Source organism: Equus caballus, chromosome 22 (genome assembly GCF_041296265.1).
Source record: "Equus caballus isolate H_3958 breed thoroughbred chromosome 22, TB-T2T, whole genome shotgun sequence".
Taxonomy (NCBI): Eukaryota; Metazoa; Chordata; class Mammalia; order Perissodactyla; family Equidae; genus Equus; species Equus caballus.
In genome coordinates this window covers 28,224,073-28,241,307 of record NC_091705.1, presented here as the reverse complement: position 1 = coordinate 28,241,307, position 17,235 = coordinate 28,224,073, and the positions used below count along the sequence as shown (strand labels likewise).

The 17,235-nt window shown below is 41.4% G+C and overlaps 1 protein-coding gene and 1 pseudogene across 19 annotated transcripts in view; one reads left to right on the top strand and one right to left on the bottom strand.

The window, feature by feature from the left end:
* NDRG3 (NDRG family member 3) overlaps positions 1-17,235 on the top strand; it is a 72,791-nt gene that overhangs the window by 52,665 nt on the left and 2,891 nt on the right. For 13 of the 19 annotated variants that reach the window (XM_005604615.3, XM_005604617.3, XM_005604618.3 and 10 more), the window contains 6 exons: positions 6,217-6,320; positions 7,337-7,402; positions 7,521-7,572; positions 12,457-12,504; positions 16,022-16,057; positions 16,142-16,193. In XM_005604615.3, the coding sequence (XP_005604672.1) occupies positions 6,217-6,320; positions 7,337-7,402; positions 7,521-7,572; positions 12,457-12,504; positions 16,022-16,057; positions 16,142-16,193 (358 nt within the window). The remainder of the gene's footprint in view (positions 1-6,216; positions 6,321-7,336; positions 7,403-7,520; positions 7,573-12,456; positions 12,505-16,021; positions 16,058-16,141; positions 16,194-17,235) is intronic. The other 6 variants (XM_070247693.1, XM_023626508.2, XM_014735138.3 and 3 more) reach the window with 1 other exon arrangement.
* Positions 14,512-15,075, bottom strand: LOC138920207 (large ribosomal subunit protein eL21-like; annotated as a pseudogene).

The following is a 17,235-nucleotide window of genomic DNA, read 5'->3' as shown; positions in this document are numbered from 1 at the left end:
AATACTTATTTATATCCTATTGTTATTTGTCTAGCCTTATGCCAGTATCACACTGTCTTGATTACTATAGCTTTGTAGTAAGATTCTTAATTGGGAAGTATGAGTCCTCCAACTCTGTTCTTCTTTTTCAAGATTGTTTTGGCTGTTCTAGATTCCTTGCACTTCCATATGAATTTGGATCCAGCTGTCCATATCTGCAAAGAGCTAACTGGGATTTTGATAGTAATTATGTTGAATCTATAGATCAATTTGGGGAGCATTGCTATCTTAACAATATTATTTCAATCCATGAACATGGAGTGTCTATCCATTTATTTCTCCCTTTAAATTTCTTTCAACAATGTTTTGTAGTAAAGTCTTACTCTTCTTTTTTTATATTTATTCCTAAGCATTTTATTTTGGGGGTACTATTATAAATGGATTGCTTTGTTAATTTCATTTTTAAATTGTTTATTGCTAATGTGTAGAAATACAATTAATCTTTGTATATTGATCTTGTATTCTTCAACCTTACTGAACTAATTTATTAGCTCTAATTGTTTTGTGTGGATTCCTTAGGGTTTTCTGTATACAATGTCATGTCACCTGCAAATAAACATAGTTTTACTTCTTCCTTTCCAATCTGAATACCTTTTATTTCTTTTTCCTGCCTAAATAGAACTTTCTAGGCCCTGGCTAGAACCTCTAGTAAGTGTTGAATAGAAGTGATGAGAGTGGATGTCCTTGTCTTGTTTCTGATCTTACTGGGAAGGCTTCAGTCTTTCACCATTGAGTGTGATGTCAGCTGTGGATTTTTCATAGATGCCCTTTATCAGGTCGAGGCAGTTCTCTCCTATTCCTGGTTTGTTGAGTGTTTTTATCATGAAAGCGTGTTGGATTCTGTCAAATGCTTTTTCTCTGTCTCTTGAAAGATATGTGTGACTTTCGTCCTTTATTCTTTTAATGTGGTATATTATATTTATTGATTTTTGTATGTTGAACCAACCTTGCATTCCTAGGATAAATCTCACTTACTCATGGTGTATAAGCCTTTTTATGTGTTGTAGCATTTGGTTTGCTGGTATTTTGTTAAGGATTTTTGTGTCTGTCGTCATAAGGGATATTGGTGTGTAATTTTCTTATGATGTTTTTGTCTGGTTTTGGGATTAAGGTAATATTTAGCCTCATGGAATGAGTTGAGACGTATTCTCTCTTTTATTTTTCATAAGAGTTTAAGAAGAATTACTATTGATTCTTCTTTAAATGTTGGGTAGAATTCACCGTGAAGCCATCTGGGCCAAAGCTTTACTTTGTGGGAAGTTCTTATATTACTAATTTAATCTCTTTACTTGTTATAGGTCTATTCAGGTTTCTCTGTTTCTTCTTGAGACAGTTTAAGTGGTTTGTGTCTTTCTAGGAATTTGTTCATTTCATTTAGGTTATCTAATTTGTTGACATACAATTATTCCTAATATTCCCTTATAATTCTTTTTATTTCTGTAAAGCTGATAGTAATGTCTCATCTTTCATTCCTGTCTTTAGCAATTTGAGTCTTGTCTCTCTCTCTCTTTTTTTTTTCGTCAGTCTAGCTGATCAATTTTTGGTTTCATTGATTTTCTCTATTCTTTTTCTATTGTCTATTTCAATTCTAATTTTTATTATTTTTTCCTTCTGCCTGCTTTAAGTTTATTCTTCTTTTTCTAGTTTCTTAAAGTGGAAAGTTCGTATGGATTTGAGATCTTTCTTCTTTTTTTATAGGGGCATTTATAGCTGTAAATTTCCCGCTAAACACAGCTTTAGCTACATCCTATAACTTTTGGTATTTTCATTCATCTCAAAGTATTTTCTAATTTCCTTGTGATTTTTTCTTTGACTCATTAGTTCTTTAGGATTATGTTGTTAATTTCCTAAATTTCCTTCTATTATTGATTTCTGATTTCCTTCCAGTATGGTCAGAGGATATTCTTAATATTTCATTCCTTTTCAAATTTATTGAGACTTGTTTTAAAGATTTTATTTTTTCCTTTTTCTCCCCAAAGCCCCCCGGTACATAGTTGTATATTCTTCGTTGTGGGTCCTTCTAGGTGTGGCATGTGGGACGCTGCCTCAGCGTGGTTTGATGAGCAGTGCCATGTCTGCGCCCAGGATTCGAACCAATGAAACACTGGGCTGCCTGCAGCAGAGGGCGTGAACTTAACCACTCGGCCATGGGGCCAGCCCCTGAGACTTGTTTTATATTCTAACATATGGTCTGTCCTAGAGAATGTTCCATGTACACGTGAGAAAAATATGTATTCATTCTGCTCCTAAATGGAGTGTTCTGTAGATATCTGTTAGGTCTGGTGGTTTATAGTGATATTCAGTTCTTTATTTCCTTGTGATCTTCTGCCTGGTTATTCTATCCATTATTGTAGGATTGTATTGAATGTAGGGTATTAAAGTTACCAACTATTATTATTGCACTGTCTACTTCTCCCTTCAATTCTGTTTGATTTGCTTTATGTATTTTAATTGTTACGTCTTCCTGATGTTAGACCTTTATTAGAAATGTCAAAAACCAAACTCTGCATGTTGAATAAAACAAAGCAGAAAGATGAGTTTATTGCAAGGCTTTCACCCTGCAAACCAGGAAACTCAAGGCTATGGGAGCAATGAGTTCCGAGTTGGTCACAGATTAAGGGATTATTATGGGGTAAATGCAGAGGTTATTTGGCTTTTTCAGCAGATTAGTTGCCTAGGGGTTTTCTTTCTTATTTGGATCAGGGTTGCAGAGTCATGGGGACAAGGAAGTCCACAGATAGCGTGAACAGACTTGGCGTTTGGGGATTGGCTGGTGTCCTCTGCAGATTTCTGAGAAGAGCTGTAAATTCCTGTAAGGTTAGGTTAAGTTTCCTTTATGTACCTGCATTGGCCGTTTCCATTTTGTCCCTGACATAAGAGACTCCATTTTAGTTTAGTTCTACAAACAACTTTCAACTGATTCTCATTTGTTAGCCCCATCCTTACTCTCTGCTTGTAGAGAGAACTGGTGCTGACCGACAATTCTTGAGCCTTTCAGGCTCCTTGGTACATGTTCACTGACTTCTTTCACTCTCCCCACTGCCAGCCTAGCAACCTTGTTGAGTCTGCTAAATGAGCGATTACAGTCTTGCTTCTGCATTCCCACTTTCAAAATGTTATTGCTGTTGTTACTTTTCCTGTTGTCTTTGTCCTTATGAGTTTATGACTTAATAAAGAAATATTTTTGCTGTTATTTTTATGATTTTTCTGGAAGGAATAAAGCTATGTTTTGATTCAGCTCTTTCAATTGGACGTCTCAAAGACCATGATCTTTCCACTACATAATGCTGGGTAGAGTGGATGCTTTCCTGAAGATACAGCATGCTTGGTTTGACCTTAAAAACCAGTTCACAAAATTCCATGCTTAGTGCTCTGGGAGAGACAAAGGTAGTAACATATGGCCCTTGTTCTCCAAGAGCTCGCTCTGTGGGGAGATGAGATATACAGAAATACTATTATGGCACAGGTAAACAGGGATAAGTAATAAGAGCTACCTTTCATTGAACACCTACAAATTTCAGACAGACATTTTATATGCTTTAATTCAATCTGATATGGTACCTCATAATGGGAATTGTATGATTCCCACTTTACAGGTGAAGAATGAATTGGTTTACACAAGGTCCGCAGCTAGTGACATATGGAGGGAGGAGATTTGAAGCCAGATGTGCCGGCCTCTGAAGCTTTCCTCTTTCTGCCTTAGGAGAGGCACCGTGAGGGGCCTGGAGGAATTCAAAGGCAGGAGAGGTTGTCTTCCAAGGTTCCCTTCAGGAAAGGCTTAAAGGTAGAGGAGGAATCCCAGCGGGGCCCTGAAGGTTAGATCAGCTTCCACATTGTAGATTTGGGGAGGAAGGGGGTCACTCCAGGAAGGGGGAATAGTTTGCTCAAAAGCAAAGAGGAAGGAGTTATAAGGCATATTCATGGGTCTTAAGTGACCTGCGGGGGTCTTGGTGTAGGATGCCTGCAGGAGGGTGATTAGCCAAAGCAGTTACTTCTGCAGCCTTTTCCCAGGGCCTGACGTGGAGGAATGAGGCTTTGAGGTGTTTGCGTTTGAATATGTTAGAAACACTATTTCAAATAGGGGGAAGGTAAGACCAGAATTTTAATGGTTTCTGTAAAGCAAGGACATCCTCAATATACGCACAGTGTGTGTTTAATGAAAAATGTGTGAGGTCACAGACAATGGGTTGTCACAAGGCTGAGGAGTTCATTTAAAATTTAAGCAAGCAAATGCTTGTGTTGCTTTTATTGCCTTGAAATGGACACAAATAAGGTTTTTAAACATGAATCATCTCATCTTCACTGATTAGAGGGAAAAAACACAGTGATATCCTCTTTTTTAATCTATGAAATTATCAAAAATCAAAACAAGTGGCCATTTGTACTAGTAAGGGTGTGGAGAAGCAGGTGGTATAAATGAACGAGACGGCCTCATATGTCCTGATAAGCAGTGATCTCTACCTCTACCATGTCGAGCAGACTGCAATTTGTGTTTGGAAAAAAAGGTGGACGGGGGGTGCAATTTATACATAACAGCTTTGCCCAAGATGTTCCATTGGCACTTAAGCCACTTTTACCCCCTTTTATACCAATATCATTTCTTCCCTTTTTTATCTCAAACTTTGCTGCTCAAGTTCCTCTCCAGACCTTCAAGGGGGAGCTGGCTAGATCATTTCATTTCTAATTACTGTGTGCTTCGTTTATCGTTTACTTTTCTTATTGCAGTATCTTTAGCATTTGCCGCGTTTCCTCAGAGTGATTGCAATGCCCTTTAGTTTCCTAGACTCTGATCCATTTGGTTAGTTTCCAACTGTGCTCTTGGCTCGCTTCACCCACGTGGTAGTGAGAATGCAAACAAATGTTTTCCTTGTCTCTGTCTCTCTACAAGGCTTGCGGTGATCTTCACACACTTCCCTGGATTAACTGACTCTCTCACTGTTCCTGATACGTTTCTTTCTTCCAAGGCAAACATTTTCCCTTCAGCTTAAAAGTGCTTACTAGGGTGGCGGGAGAGAGTGTGCGCATATGTACGTATATGCTTATGTACAGGAGAACCTGGCACCTGGTTCTGAGAAGGCCAGCAAGAGAGGGACCATGGGACTGTGGATGCTGGGGAGGGAGACTCATTTTCCACTGTATAGACCATTTTGTTTCTCTTATCCTTTATACCTTTAATAGTATTGGTAATAAGATTAAATAAGTGATAAATTGACTTAATAAGATATCATAAATGGAGTATTAATTCCAGAATGTATATTATTAAATGATAGTATATAAATATGTAATACACTGATTACATTGGTGAAGATACAGATAAGTTAATTATACAGATTTGTGGCTGTTAAGAGAAATGTTACTTTCCATTTATTTTATACTTTACAGCTCATATAACTTTTCTTATCTAATCTTTAAAATAGCTCTGTCAGGGAGCTATTCTCTTCATTTTACAGACACTATTCTATTTTTATGAGAAATGGCAGAACATGAAAAAAACACAAATAAGGAACTAGGGTTCCAAATGGTTAGGTGACCTAAGTCCCACAGCTAGTGCCTGAATCTAAGGCTAGTGCAGTTTCCACTGTGCCAAAGGTAAGCATATTCAGAGTGTACCCTGAGTTTTTGTGCTTGACCTGGAGTTGATTACTAGCTTTTTCCATCATGATTCATTTTTTTATGGCCCCCCCTTTTGTTTTGGTGAAGAAGATTGGCCCTGAGCTAACATCTGTTACCAATCTTCCTCCTTTTTTTTTTCTCCCCAAAGCCTCAGCACATAGTTGTATATCCTAGTTGTAGGTCATTTTAGTTCTTCTATGTGGGATGCCACCACAGCATAGCTTGATGAAAGGTGTGTAGGTCTGTGCTCAGGATCCGAACTGGCAAACCCTGGGCTGCCGAAGCGGAGCACGTGAACTTAACCACTCAGCCAGAGGGCTAGCCCCCATCATAGATTCTTTGATGCCCTCATCCAACACAGAATATGGCACTGAACCAGTCTGATGCAAATTAAAAAGATTTCGTCCCATCAGTCTACCCGTCCATCAGTAGGCCCCAGGCTGTCCCCTCATGTCCCATCATGGGCAGGGAGCTTTGGCTTTGGGCGTTGAGAATGCAAACCAATCAAAGTAGACTTGTCCTACAGCTCAGAAGTTTACCAGTGTCTTCTTTCAATTGTTCTAGGAAGAGCTGCAGGCCAACCTGGACCTGATTCAAACCTACAGGCTGCATATTGCACAAGATATCAACCAAGAAAACCTACAGCTCTTCCTGGGTTCCTATAATGGGTACAGTTGTTTCCTATTCATTCACTTAAATGCAGGCCAAGTCTAAAAAGATTATGGACATTTAAGGGAGATGGGAAGGGGAAATAAACTACTTCTTCCAGTGTTGTGTGATGTGATTGCTTTCATGCTATTTCACCACAGTAGAAGAGGAAAGGCTTTCACACAGATATTAAACAGCTTTCAAGAAGAATGAATGAATTGAAGGCCAATTTGGGTACCTAAAATATGTACACACACAAAACACACAAGTAATTTGAGGTGGCACAGAAAAATGCATGGAGGGGAGGCAAAGGGTAGAAGGCTCGGGCCTCGATTCACTTTCTCCTCGCTGATATCTTGTCATCAGGCAGGAGTAACACATGGACACTAGTAAATTCTCTTTCGTTTGTGTATTCCTAAACCCACTGTCACATCTCCCCCAGTCTCTGAGAGACCCTGATTCTTATCTTAGGATGAGAGGTAAAAATGTTAGCTCCTTCTAGCTTTCTGGGTCATGGGAAAAGATTGAGGAAATGAGTCAGCTGTAACTTAAGGCAGAGTTACACAGCCAGTAAGGAGCAAAGCCAGGTTTTGAACCTGGTCTCTCGAGTTCCTTCCTCTAAATAACAGAGCCTCCTTATTTTTGTTGAAATCAGAAAGGTTTATTACATACTGCACTAAACTATGTTAGTTACAAGGAAAAAGTTCCCCTTCTCTTAACGAGTTTATTCCTATAAATGAGTTGGCAAATTAAACACTTAGGACTTGAGGATTTCGATAGCGTGGCTGTTGAGTTTTGCAGTTTCTTCCTTTTGGCATTCACAGAGTCCCTCAGAGTTGAGCCTGGAGCCTTGTTCCTGCTCGGTACCACGCAGGAGGCCACTGAAATGGCTACTTGGGAACAAAGCGCACAAGGGCCCCTTCCCTCATAAGAGAGTTTTCACATTCCTTGATACGTTGTGGTTTTCACGACCTGGAAATAACCTGTGTTGCCATGATTTTACCTGAAAAGAGCATTGCTTCCTTTGTGTTTCTAGACGCAGAGACCTGGACATTGAAAGACCCTTGCTGGGCCAAAATGATAACAAATCAAAGACATTAAAGTAAGTCCCTCAGTTTCCCCACTAAGTTGCTAAATATCTTTGCCTTTCATGGATGAACACAGTGTTCAGTGGCGTGTGTGCTGTTTGCGAATGTCATCTCTCACTTTGCCTTCCCCAGGTGTTCTGCTCTCTTGGTGGTAGGGGACAGTTCACCGGCAGTGGAAGCTGTGGTGAGTATGCCCTGATGTCACGAAGATGAACGAGATTACAGTCACTAAAATGTGTATGGCACACTGCTGACACGCTTAGAAAACACTTGGTAAACACTGATTATGCGTATCAAAATAATAAAAGGGTTTGCTCTTGGTTATCCAGTTTAGAAAATGAATTCCTCATTAATTGCTAGATTTCATCAGAAAGGATCAGTATTTCTTTGTGTGGTGTAGTTCACTTTGTGGCAAGTAATGCAGCCAGACACCATTGGCTTATTGTCAGGTTCCTGGTAGCCTCAGCCTTCTGCAGCCACCATAAATCTGGAACCATACATATCAGCAGGCGGAAAGGCCGCTGAGAGCCTGCCCTCCTTTCTCTACCTCCTTCTCAAGCACGTAGCACGTTGATAACAAGAATATATGCTGGGGGCCAGCCAGGTGGCACAGCGGTTAAGTTCACACGTTTTGCTTCTCAGCGGCCCGGGGTTCGCTGGTTTGGATCCCGGGTGTGAATATGGCACCACTTGGCAAACACCATGCTGTGGTAGGCGTCCCACATATAAAGTAGAGGAAGATGGGCATGGATGTTAGCTTAGGGCTAGTCTTCCTCAGCGAAAAGAGGAAGATTGGCAGTAGTGAGCTCGGGGCTAATCTTCCTCAAAAAAAAAAAAAAGGGAATATATGCTCATTGTAGGAAGACTGAAAAAATTGGAAAATAGGACAGGAGGAAAAATCATGATCCAGAGACCCAAACTGTTATCTTTTTTTTTTTTTTTAAACAGATTGGATTGTATTAAATATACAGGGTTTGGGGACCTGATTACTCAACACTATTGATAGCATTTTCCCATATTTTAAATCAATATGTCTGTATAGTATTAGTGTCATAAGTGTACCTTTGTTTATTTTTACCTCATTCTCCTGATTAATTTTGCCCCGTTAATAATGTTGCTGTTGAACAAACATCCTTATAAAATCTTCGCCTGAATTTTTGGTCATTTCCCTGGGATAGATTTCCAGAAGTAGAATTAATGTGTCAAAAATCATAAACCTTTGTAAGATTTTTGATACATTCTGCCAGATTCCTTTCCAGAAAGGACATACGAGTGTGTCACCACCAGCGGTGAGTGAGAGAGAATACCTGTTTGACGGCACCCTGTCCAGCATTGGATTTTAGATTCTATTAGCAGTTAATTTGCTGGGTTAAAAAATGGTGTTCCACTGTTTTAATTTGCACTTCTTTGATTACAAATGAAGTTGACATTTTTTGTATGTCTTTTAGCCTTTGTCTGTCTTTCCCAGAGCGTGTGTAACTTAACTAAGTATCTGTGAAATTATCTGGTTTTCTTTGGCAGCCTTAACTTCTGACCTATTTAGAGCAAAATGTTAGAGAGTAAGGCTTTTTGGAAAAGGAGTCTACAGTTCTGATGTGGGAGTTTTTTCCCCACCATTAAGCAGTTAATTCAATTCAGTTCACTTCTGGCGCTAATTTACCTTGAGGTACCTTCAGGTCCCACAGGTTAAGGGCTTATCCCACAAGACTGCCCCGCCTTTCAGAACCTTAGTACAGATTGGAGTATCTGACAGCCCCCTCCTTGGATTCAGTTAATTTGCTAGGGGAGCTCCAAGAACTCAGGGAAACATTTTACTTACTAGATTACTGGTTTATTATAAAAGAATGTAACTCAGGAACAGCCAGATGAAAGAGATGCGTAAGGCAAGGCCTGAGGAAGGAGTGCAGGGCTCCCATGCCCTCTCCAGGTGCGCCACTCTCCCGCAATCCCCGTGTGTTCACCATCCCGGAAGCTCTCTGAACTGTGTTCTTTTGTGAGCCAGCCAGGCTCAGTGCCACCTTGCTGGAGTTACCTTTTCAGTTTTTATGAGGCTTTATTCCGTAGGCATGATTGATTAATGATTGACCATTGGTGACTGAACTCAGTCTCCAGCCTCTGCCCCCTCCCCCGAGGTCAGGGGGTGGGACTGAAAGGTCCAACCCTCTACTCACTTGGTTAGTTCTGACATCCAGCTCCCATCCTTAGATGACCAAGGGACTTTCCAAAAGTCATCCCATTAGCATAACAAAAAGACACCTTTATGACTGCTTGCTTTGGAAATTCCAAGGATTTTAGGAGCTCTGTGCCAGGAACGGTGATGAAGACCAAATATATATTTTTCTTTTTTTTTTTTTTTAAAGATTGGCCCTGAGCTAACATCTGTTGCCAATCTTCCTCTTTTTTCCCTTCTTCCCAAAGCCCCCCAGTACATAGTTGTATATATTCTAGTTGTAATATATAGGTCCTTCTAATTCTGCTATGTGGGATGCCGCCTCAGCATGGCTTGATGAGTGGTGCTAGGTCCGCACCCAGGATCTGAACCAGTGAAACCCTGGGCCACCAAAGCAGATCACTCGAACTTAACCATCGTGCCACAGGGCTGGCCCTATATTTCTTATTATAAATCACTATCACAAAGTCTAATACATAATCAGGTCGAGGCATAGGTGAGAAGGTTTGTGGGGCAGGAGGACTGTTTGTAGGGTGAGATAGGTGTCATACATAGAGTATATCTATATTCTGTCTATATGTCACAGATGGAATATATTCACACCTCCCTGAAGTGCCCTGTAAAACATGCTGTGTCTGGTGTAAAATACATGGCATGGCTTAAGCACAAAGGCAAATAACTTTCAAGTCCAAAAAAAAATCTCCAAAGGTAATCAAATTATAGTGATGATCCCAGTTCATCAAGGAGTTTTGTAAAGGTCAGTCTTTTCTGGCTAATAAGGTAGAGATACATGCTACACAAATATTTGTCAAAAACATTTTTTTTTTCATAAACTTGTGTACTTGAAACAGGAAAATAGTGTTGTTTTTAGAAAGTGCCCTTAATCAGAATTCTGTAGTAATGCTGAGTTGTCTTTTTTTAAATTGCATCGACTTAAAGCAAGATTTCCAGTTATTTTTCACAACTGAATAAGTTAGCCAGTACAGAAAAGGCCTCTTTCTGTTTCTGTTTTCCACATCTTCAGCGTTTATAGAGAAGAACTTCAGGAGGCATGTCTGTACCACGAAGTAGATGCTCTTCTAGACACGTTCCAACCCAGCTCCCCTGCCAGAGTATTGTATCCTCAAGTTGGTAGGGATTGGGGGCTGTCGTGCATGGAAGAGCAGGAAGAAGCCCCACGAGTTCTGGTCACTGTGGCTAGCTGTTCTTGCTCACTTATCTGTTAAGCATCATTTTTTGAGCATCTCCTGTCTGCTCGATGCTATGGAGAATACAAAAATGAATGAGATGGCGTCTCTGCATTTGTGGAGCTGAGAGAGTAGACATGTCAAAAACCAACCATTGTGAGGCAGGCCCCATGGCTTAGTGGCTAAGTTCGTGCGGTCCACTTCGGCAGTCGGGGTTTCATGGGTTCAGATCCCAGGCGTGGGCCTACATACACTGCTCATCAAGCCACGCTGTGGCAGTGTCCCACATAAAAAATAGAGGAAGACTGGCAGAGATGTTAGCTCAGGGCCAGTCTTCCTCACCAAAACAAACAAACAAACAAAAACCCAACCATTGTGCTTGGCCTACCAGATATTGAAACTTCTTATAAAGTTATAGAAATTGCAAAGTAGTGAACCAAGGAAAGCATGATTTATTATAAACCCAGACTTGGGAGTTATTCTTCCAGAAAATATTTATTGCGTATTTACTGTCTTCTGAGCACTGTGCCTGGCAGTTAGGAATGCAGTTTTTAAATTCTCCCCTTTAGACTTATTGCATATTAATGTAAAACGGATACGTTTGTTTATCACTGCCTGCATTGTTATTTGTATAAAGCAAAAGCTGTGGTTTGGTGATCCTGGCTTTTAGATCATCCCCTGATTGTAGAAGAGTTTCATGTAACCGCCATCAGCAGTCCCCAGAGCAAAGTTCATCTGGATTACTGGTTCTCGACTTGGTAATTTTAATAACTTCCCCAGCTGGCTTGCTGCCTCTGCAATCTGTCGTACAGGCCACTGCTGGTTAGTCTCCTGAAACAACTCAAATCCTGTCACCTCGGAACCCTTCTTCCCTTTCTGTACCTCTAGAAATCCTACTCATCCTTCTGTACTCGGCTCAAGTGTGAAATTTTGAGGTGATCTCATTCTGCCTTATACCATATGTTTTACCCCTCTAGTTTCCACACTCTTAGCACAGAATTTTGTAGGTGTGTGCTTTGCAAGCGTGTGTAAAGGGAGAGATCCAGGTGATCAATTTAGTCATGAAACATCGCTGAACCTAGAGACTACCTCCCCCAAACATTTTCTTGAAGGTCCCTGCCTTCGTGGATACGAGAGTACAAGAGACCAAACATGTAAATCCACAAGGATGTAAATTCTGAATTCTGATGACTGCTATGTGAGAAGAACCACAGAAGAACTAACTGTAGACGTGGTAGTCAACGACCTTGAGGCAGGAAAGAGTCACGCAAACCCACTACACTCGGGGCACGGGAAAGGGGGGCGAAATGGGCCGGGTTAGTACGCAGGGTCAGGCATTTGGGCCATTTGTGCTAGGAAGCCCTCAGGACCCCAGCAGGAGAGGGCCTGGTCCAGTTCACTTATTAAAGAAGGAGATAACTTGCCCCCATCAGTTGGGAGAATTAGATTCAACACGTAAGTTTTTTAAAGACTCTACTTGTAACAGATTCAGAAAATGAAATTAGCCAGATTTTTAGATCTACTCAGAAACATCAGATATAAAGTGCATCGTATAAATATATTTCCTGCTTTGTATTTTTCTACTTTTTTTGGCTGATTCAGTCACCTCCAAACTGAGTTGTTGATCTGGGAAGATCATTCTCATGCCAAGCTATTTTTTATTTTTCTAGCAGTTCATAAAATTTTTTTCTCCTTTTTTCTTTTTTTGAAGGTTGAATGCAATTCTCGCCTGAATCCTATAAATACAACTTTGCTCAAGGTAACGTGTCTTCTTTCCTTATTACCATTTGTGAGTAAGTTGTACATGGTTCAAGTTACTCTGTTTCTGGAATAGTTACCCAGAAAGAAGGAAAGGTTCTCTCTCCCTCTCTCTCTCTCTCTCTCTCTGATTCTCTCATTCTTTTTTAAAAATATTTTTTCCTGGGGCTGGCCCCGTGGCCGAGTGGTTAAGTTCGCGCGCTCTGCTGCAGGCAGCCCAGTGTTTCGTTGGTTCAAATCCTGGGCGCGGACATGGCACTGCTCATCAAACCACGCTGAGGTGGCGACCCACATGCCACAGCTAGAAGGACCCAGAACAAAGAATATACAACTATGTACCAGGGGCTTTGGGGAGAAAAAGGAAAAAATAAAAAATCTTTAAAAAAAAAATATTTTTTCCCAAATATGTTCTCAGTTTATAAAATTGGAAAATAAAGAATATAAATATAGAAAGAATAAAATAAATAAAAATTACTCATAATCCTACAACCCAAAGATAACCTTTGGTAAAAATATTGGTGTTTTTTTCCTATATATTTTTATGTTGTTAAGATCATAGGCTATTTATAGCCCTGTATCTGTTTTCCTCAACTTTTTGACATAAGCATCTTCCCATGTCATTAAAAACTTAAGCTTTTTTTTTTTTTTGTGAGGAAGATTAACCCTGAGCTAACATCTGCTGCCAATCCTCCTCTTTTTGCTGAGGAAGACTGGCCCTGAGCTAAAATCCGTGCCCATCTTCCTCCACTTTATACGTGGGACGCCTGCCACAGCATGGTGTGCCAAGCGGTGCCATGTCCACACCTGGGATCCCAACCGGCGAACCCCGGGCTGCCAAAGCAGAATGTGCAAACTTAACCTCTGCGCCACCGGGCCGGCCCTTAAGCATTATTTAATGTTGTGAGAATTAAGATAATGAGTGGAAATTCTTTACATGCTAAATCACATATTGGTAAGGAAGCTTCCAGTAACTCTCTAATGATGAGAAGGGTGCATTTTCTTTCTTTTAGGGCAAATAGAGAGCAGCTCTTATACTAAAGTTCTAGGGTTAGCATCAGGTATCTCCCCCTTTTAATTGCACCCTAGGCAAGTGTCTCAAGCTTGCTTTTTCTGGAGCCTCTAGTAGAACGTTCAGGGACCTGCCCTCCTGGTTGGATCGATATACTATAGGTTTAAGTGTTGATCTTATGTTGCTTGCTGCTTCTTTCTTACCTTTCTCTTTGAAATGTGCTTGAAAGGAAAGTGCTGTCGCCAGAAGCGGCCCATACTTCCTGGAAATAGAACATGAGGTTAATGCTCTGACGTGACAAAACTCAGTGTTCTGGGGTCCAGGAGATTGATGAACTAGTCTAAAATATGAATGTTTTTTTAAAAGTATGTGGTTTCAAATTAGTTTTTCACTGCAGATTTGAATCAATATTCCAAAAGCACAAAACTGAACTCTACAGTAGCTGTAGACATGGTTATTTCTGGGCAGAAATGCCCATCCACAATAGCATGATGGAACTGATTCTCCACCTATGTGATAGGTATCAAGCTTGGAAATAGTCTCTCCTAATAGTCTCTCTCTGCGTAAGAGAACTGTTTTAGGATTCTAATCAGATTTTGGTTCCCCAAACTTGATGAAAATACAGGCTGTGCCAGTTAGGTCTATTTTATACTTAAATCAGGTTAAATGTTTTTCCTGATCTTATGCTTAGTATTTTCAGGGGACTGTTCCTCCTTTTTTTTTTTTTTAAGATTTTATTTTTCCTTTTTTCTCCCAAAGTCCCCCGGTACAAAGTTGTGTATTTTTAGTTGTGTGTCCTTCTAGTTGTGGCATGTGGGATGCCGCCTCAGCATGGCTTGATGAGTGGTGCCGTGTCCGCGCCCAGGATTTGAACCGGTGAAACCCTGGGCCGTTGAAGCAGAGCGCTCGAACTTAACCACTCAGCCACGCAGCTGGCCCTGGACTGTTCCTTCTTAACCTCAAATTCCTGTGCCTTCTGTGGCATTGTTATCTTCTAAATCACAGTCCTCCCTCAATGAAAGTTTTGTTGTTTTGTTTTTTTTTTTTACAGTCCAGAGGTCTTTTATTTTTTTTCACCTATCATGCCATGAATTCGTAGGGAGTGGGTTCCAGCAGCTGAGGCTCCTTTCCATTGGTTCTCACAAAGTGTGCTTCTCTGGGCGGAGCAGGCTGGCACTTCAATTGAACCCAAGTACCTTTCTCTTTGGCTTCCTTCTTTTTCTCATCATTTTCCCTCACACGGTTCAGGAAGCTATCTCGGCTCTTAGAGTGCTTAATATGCTCAACACATACATTAGTTCTTTTGGCAAGAATCTTCCCCTTAACTTGTTTGTTTACAACAATGCCAACAGCATGCTGGGTAACATCGTAGACTCTTTCAGCTTTGCCATGGTAACATTTGTGGGGCATTCCTTTTTGAACAGTGCCCATTCCTTTGATGTCTACAATATCACCTTTCTTGTAGATTCACATGTATGTGGCCAAAGGAACAACTACATGTTTTCTAAATGGCCTAGAGAACATATAGCAGGTGCCTCTCCTCTTTCTTTTTGTGTTGGTCATTCTGGCGAATTACTGGAAGATGGCGGCGCCAGCCAGAAGGCTCCATGAAAGTTTTTATGCTCGTGAATGGAAGCCATGAGGTTCACTTCTCTTTTTAAAAAAATGGTAGTCAGTCTGAATAGAATACTAGCTGAGTATGGAATGCATAACAGCTAGAAGGAAGGGAGTGGGCTCATGGTTGGCCGTACCGCCCTAGAAGTCTGTTCTCTGCAGACTGGCAGAATTTTCAGCACCTGGGAGCTTGTTAGAAACATGAATTCTTGAGCCCCACCCCAGGCCAATTAAATCAGAATCTCTAGGGTAGGAACTCTAGAATCTGAGTTTTAGCAAGTGCTCGCAGGTAATTCCAATGCATGGTAACAAAACCCTACTCTAGAAATCCATGCACAGGTGAGAATAAACAACTGTAAGGTTTTATGAAGTGAGAGACAGCCTCACCAAATCCAGGTATGAAATGAAAGTGGCTGACCAAGCAAGTTGGCCAAATTTCGCATCAGTGCCTGATCAGAGAAATCCCTGATCATAGAGTGAAGAAAATACAGATCTGAGAGGGAATTTAGAAAGCGTGGTACCCTGACAAGTTAGGGTCATACTGAGGACTCTGAAAGTAACGTTCTTCAGGTGGAGGCAGAATCATGGTCGAAGGTAGTGTTGACATGTCTGACGCCTAACGGAAAATTCCCACCATGGGCCGGAAAGCCAGGCCTGTCTTGCATCACTGATGAGTGAGTACTGAATAATCTTTTCAGATGTATAGTCAAGGTGATTGCTAGGATCTGAGTCTTTGTGTAAGAGTGCGTTGAGGAGATGCACACTTGGATGCGCTTAAACATAAAGTTAAGTAACCTAAACTTCGATCCTGTCCTGTGTGAAAGGACTCGTGGGTGTTCAGAGCATTTTCCTTCAGTGTAAGCCCCAGCTGACTTACGTGTTTTTCCTCTTCTAGATGGCAGACTGTGGTGGACTGCCACAGGTAGTTCAGGTAAGGAGATTGTCTTAAAAGCACCCATTTGATTCTGCCTCTCTGTGTGTGCAAAGAGTAATGCCTTTTCTTTTGCTCCCCTAGCCCGGGAAGCTCACCGAGGCCTTCAAGTACTTTTTGCAGGGAATGGGCTACAGTGAGTAGTACACAACTTTCTGTCTCACAAAGACTTATTGATGATGGGGTCATTTTGACACCTGGGGAGCCCGCAATTCTCAGGACATAACCTCTATGCTAGGCAGCCTGAAGTCAAGTAGAAACCAAAACGTTTATGGAGCGTTCATTTGTGTGTGTACATATAAAGATGAGCTGACACTTATTAAGCGCCTCCCTTGTCCCAGGCATACTATATTCTTATCCTTAAAAGGTAAGTTCTGTCATTAGTCCCATTTTATAGAAGAGGAAGCTGAGGCTCAAAGAGGCTAAGGCCCATTCCCAGCAGACCGTTCAGCTGCAGAGCCATGATTCAAGCATGGGCAGTCTGATTCCAGAGCCCATGTTTTCAACTGCTGAAGCTTTGGCTGTCTCAGCTGTGAATCTGAAATCATGATTTGCACTTGAACTCAGCTAATGACTCCTGGGCTAGGCTAGAGAAACAAAATGGAAGCTCCAGAAGAAAAGGGTAGTGTCCTCAGTTAGATCTACCACAGGAGATGAACTTGCAGAATATTTCAGGGTGAGTCCAAGGATGTGTCCATATCGTAAGCCCCTGTCCTGGTCTCTTATATTGTGAGACCCCTGAGCTTTCTCATTTGTCACAGAATAGCCACACTCGCTCCTTTCTTGGAGTTTTAAGAAGAAAAATCCTTCTACCCAGGTACAGAGCTCTTTACCCAGTAGGGTGATTTTTCTCCTGTCTCTGGCATCAGTTTGGGTAATGATCATTGGGCACCCTGCTCTGGGTAGCAGCAGGGCCCCTGGGTACAGCCCTGTACCTGGCAGGCAGACCGTGTATGTCTCGTCTAGAGTGGCTGTGTCATCCCCGTCTGTGAGCCACTACCAACCGAGCCCACACCCTCGTCCCTCTGGCTCACTGGGAGGAGCAGAAGTCCCTCTCCTAACACATTGTCGTCTCTTCCCTAGCAAAGGGCTGATCTGCCAGCCCATTTCTGATCCAAAGTGGGATGGCTGTTTATAGTGGAGGGGAAAACAGTTGCCTTTGACTAGTTGAGAGAAGT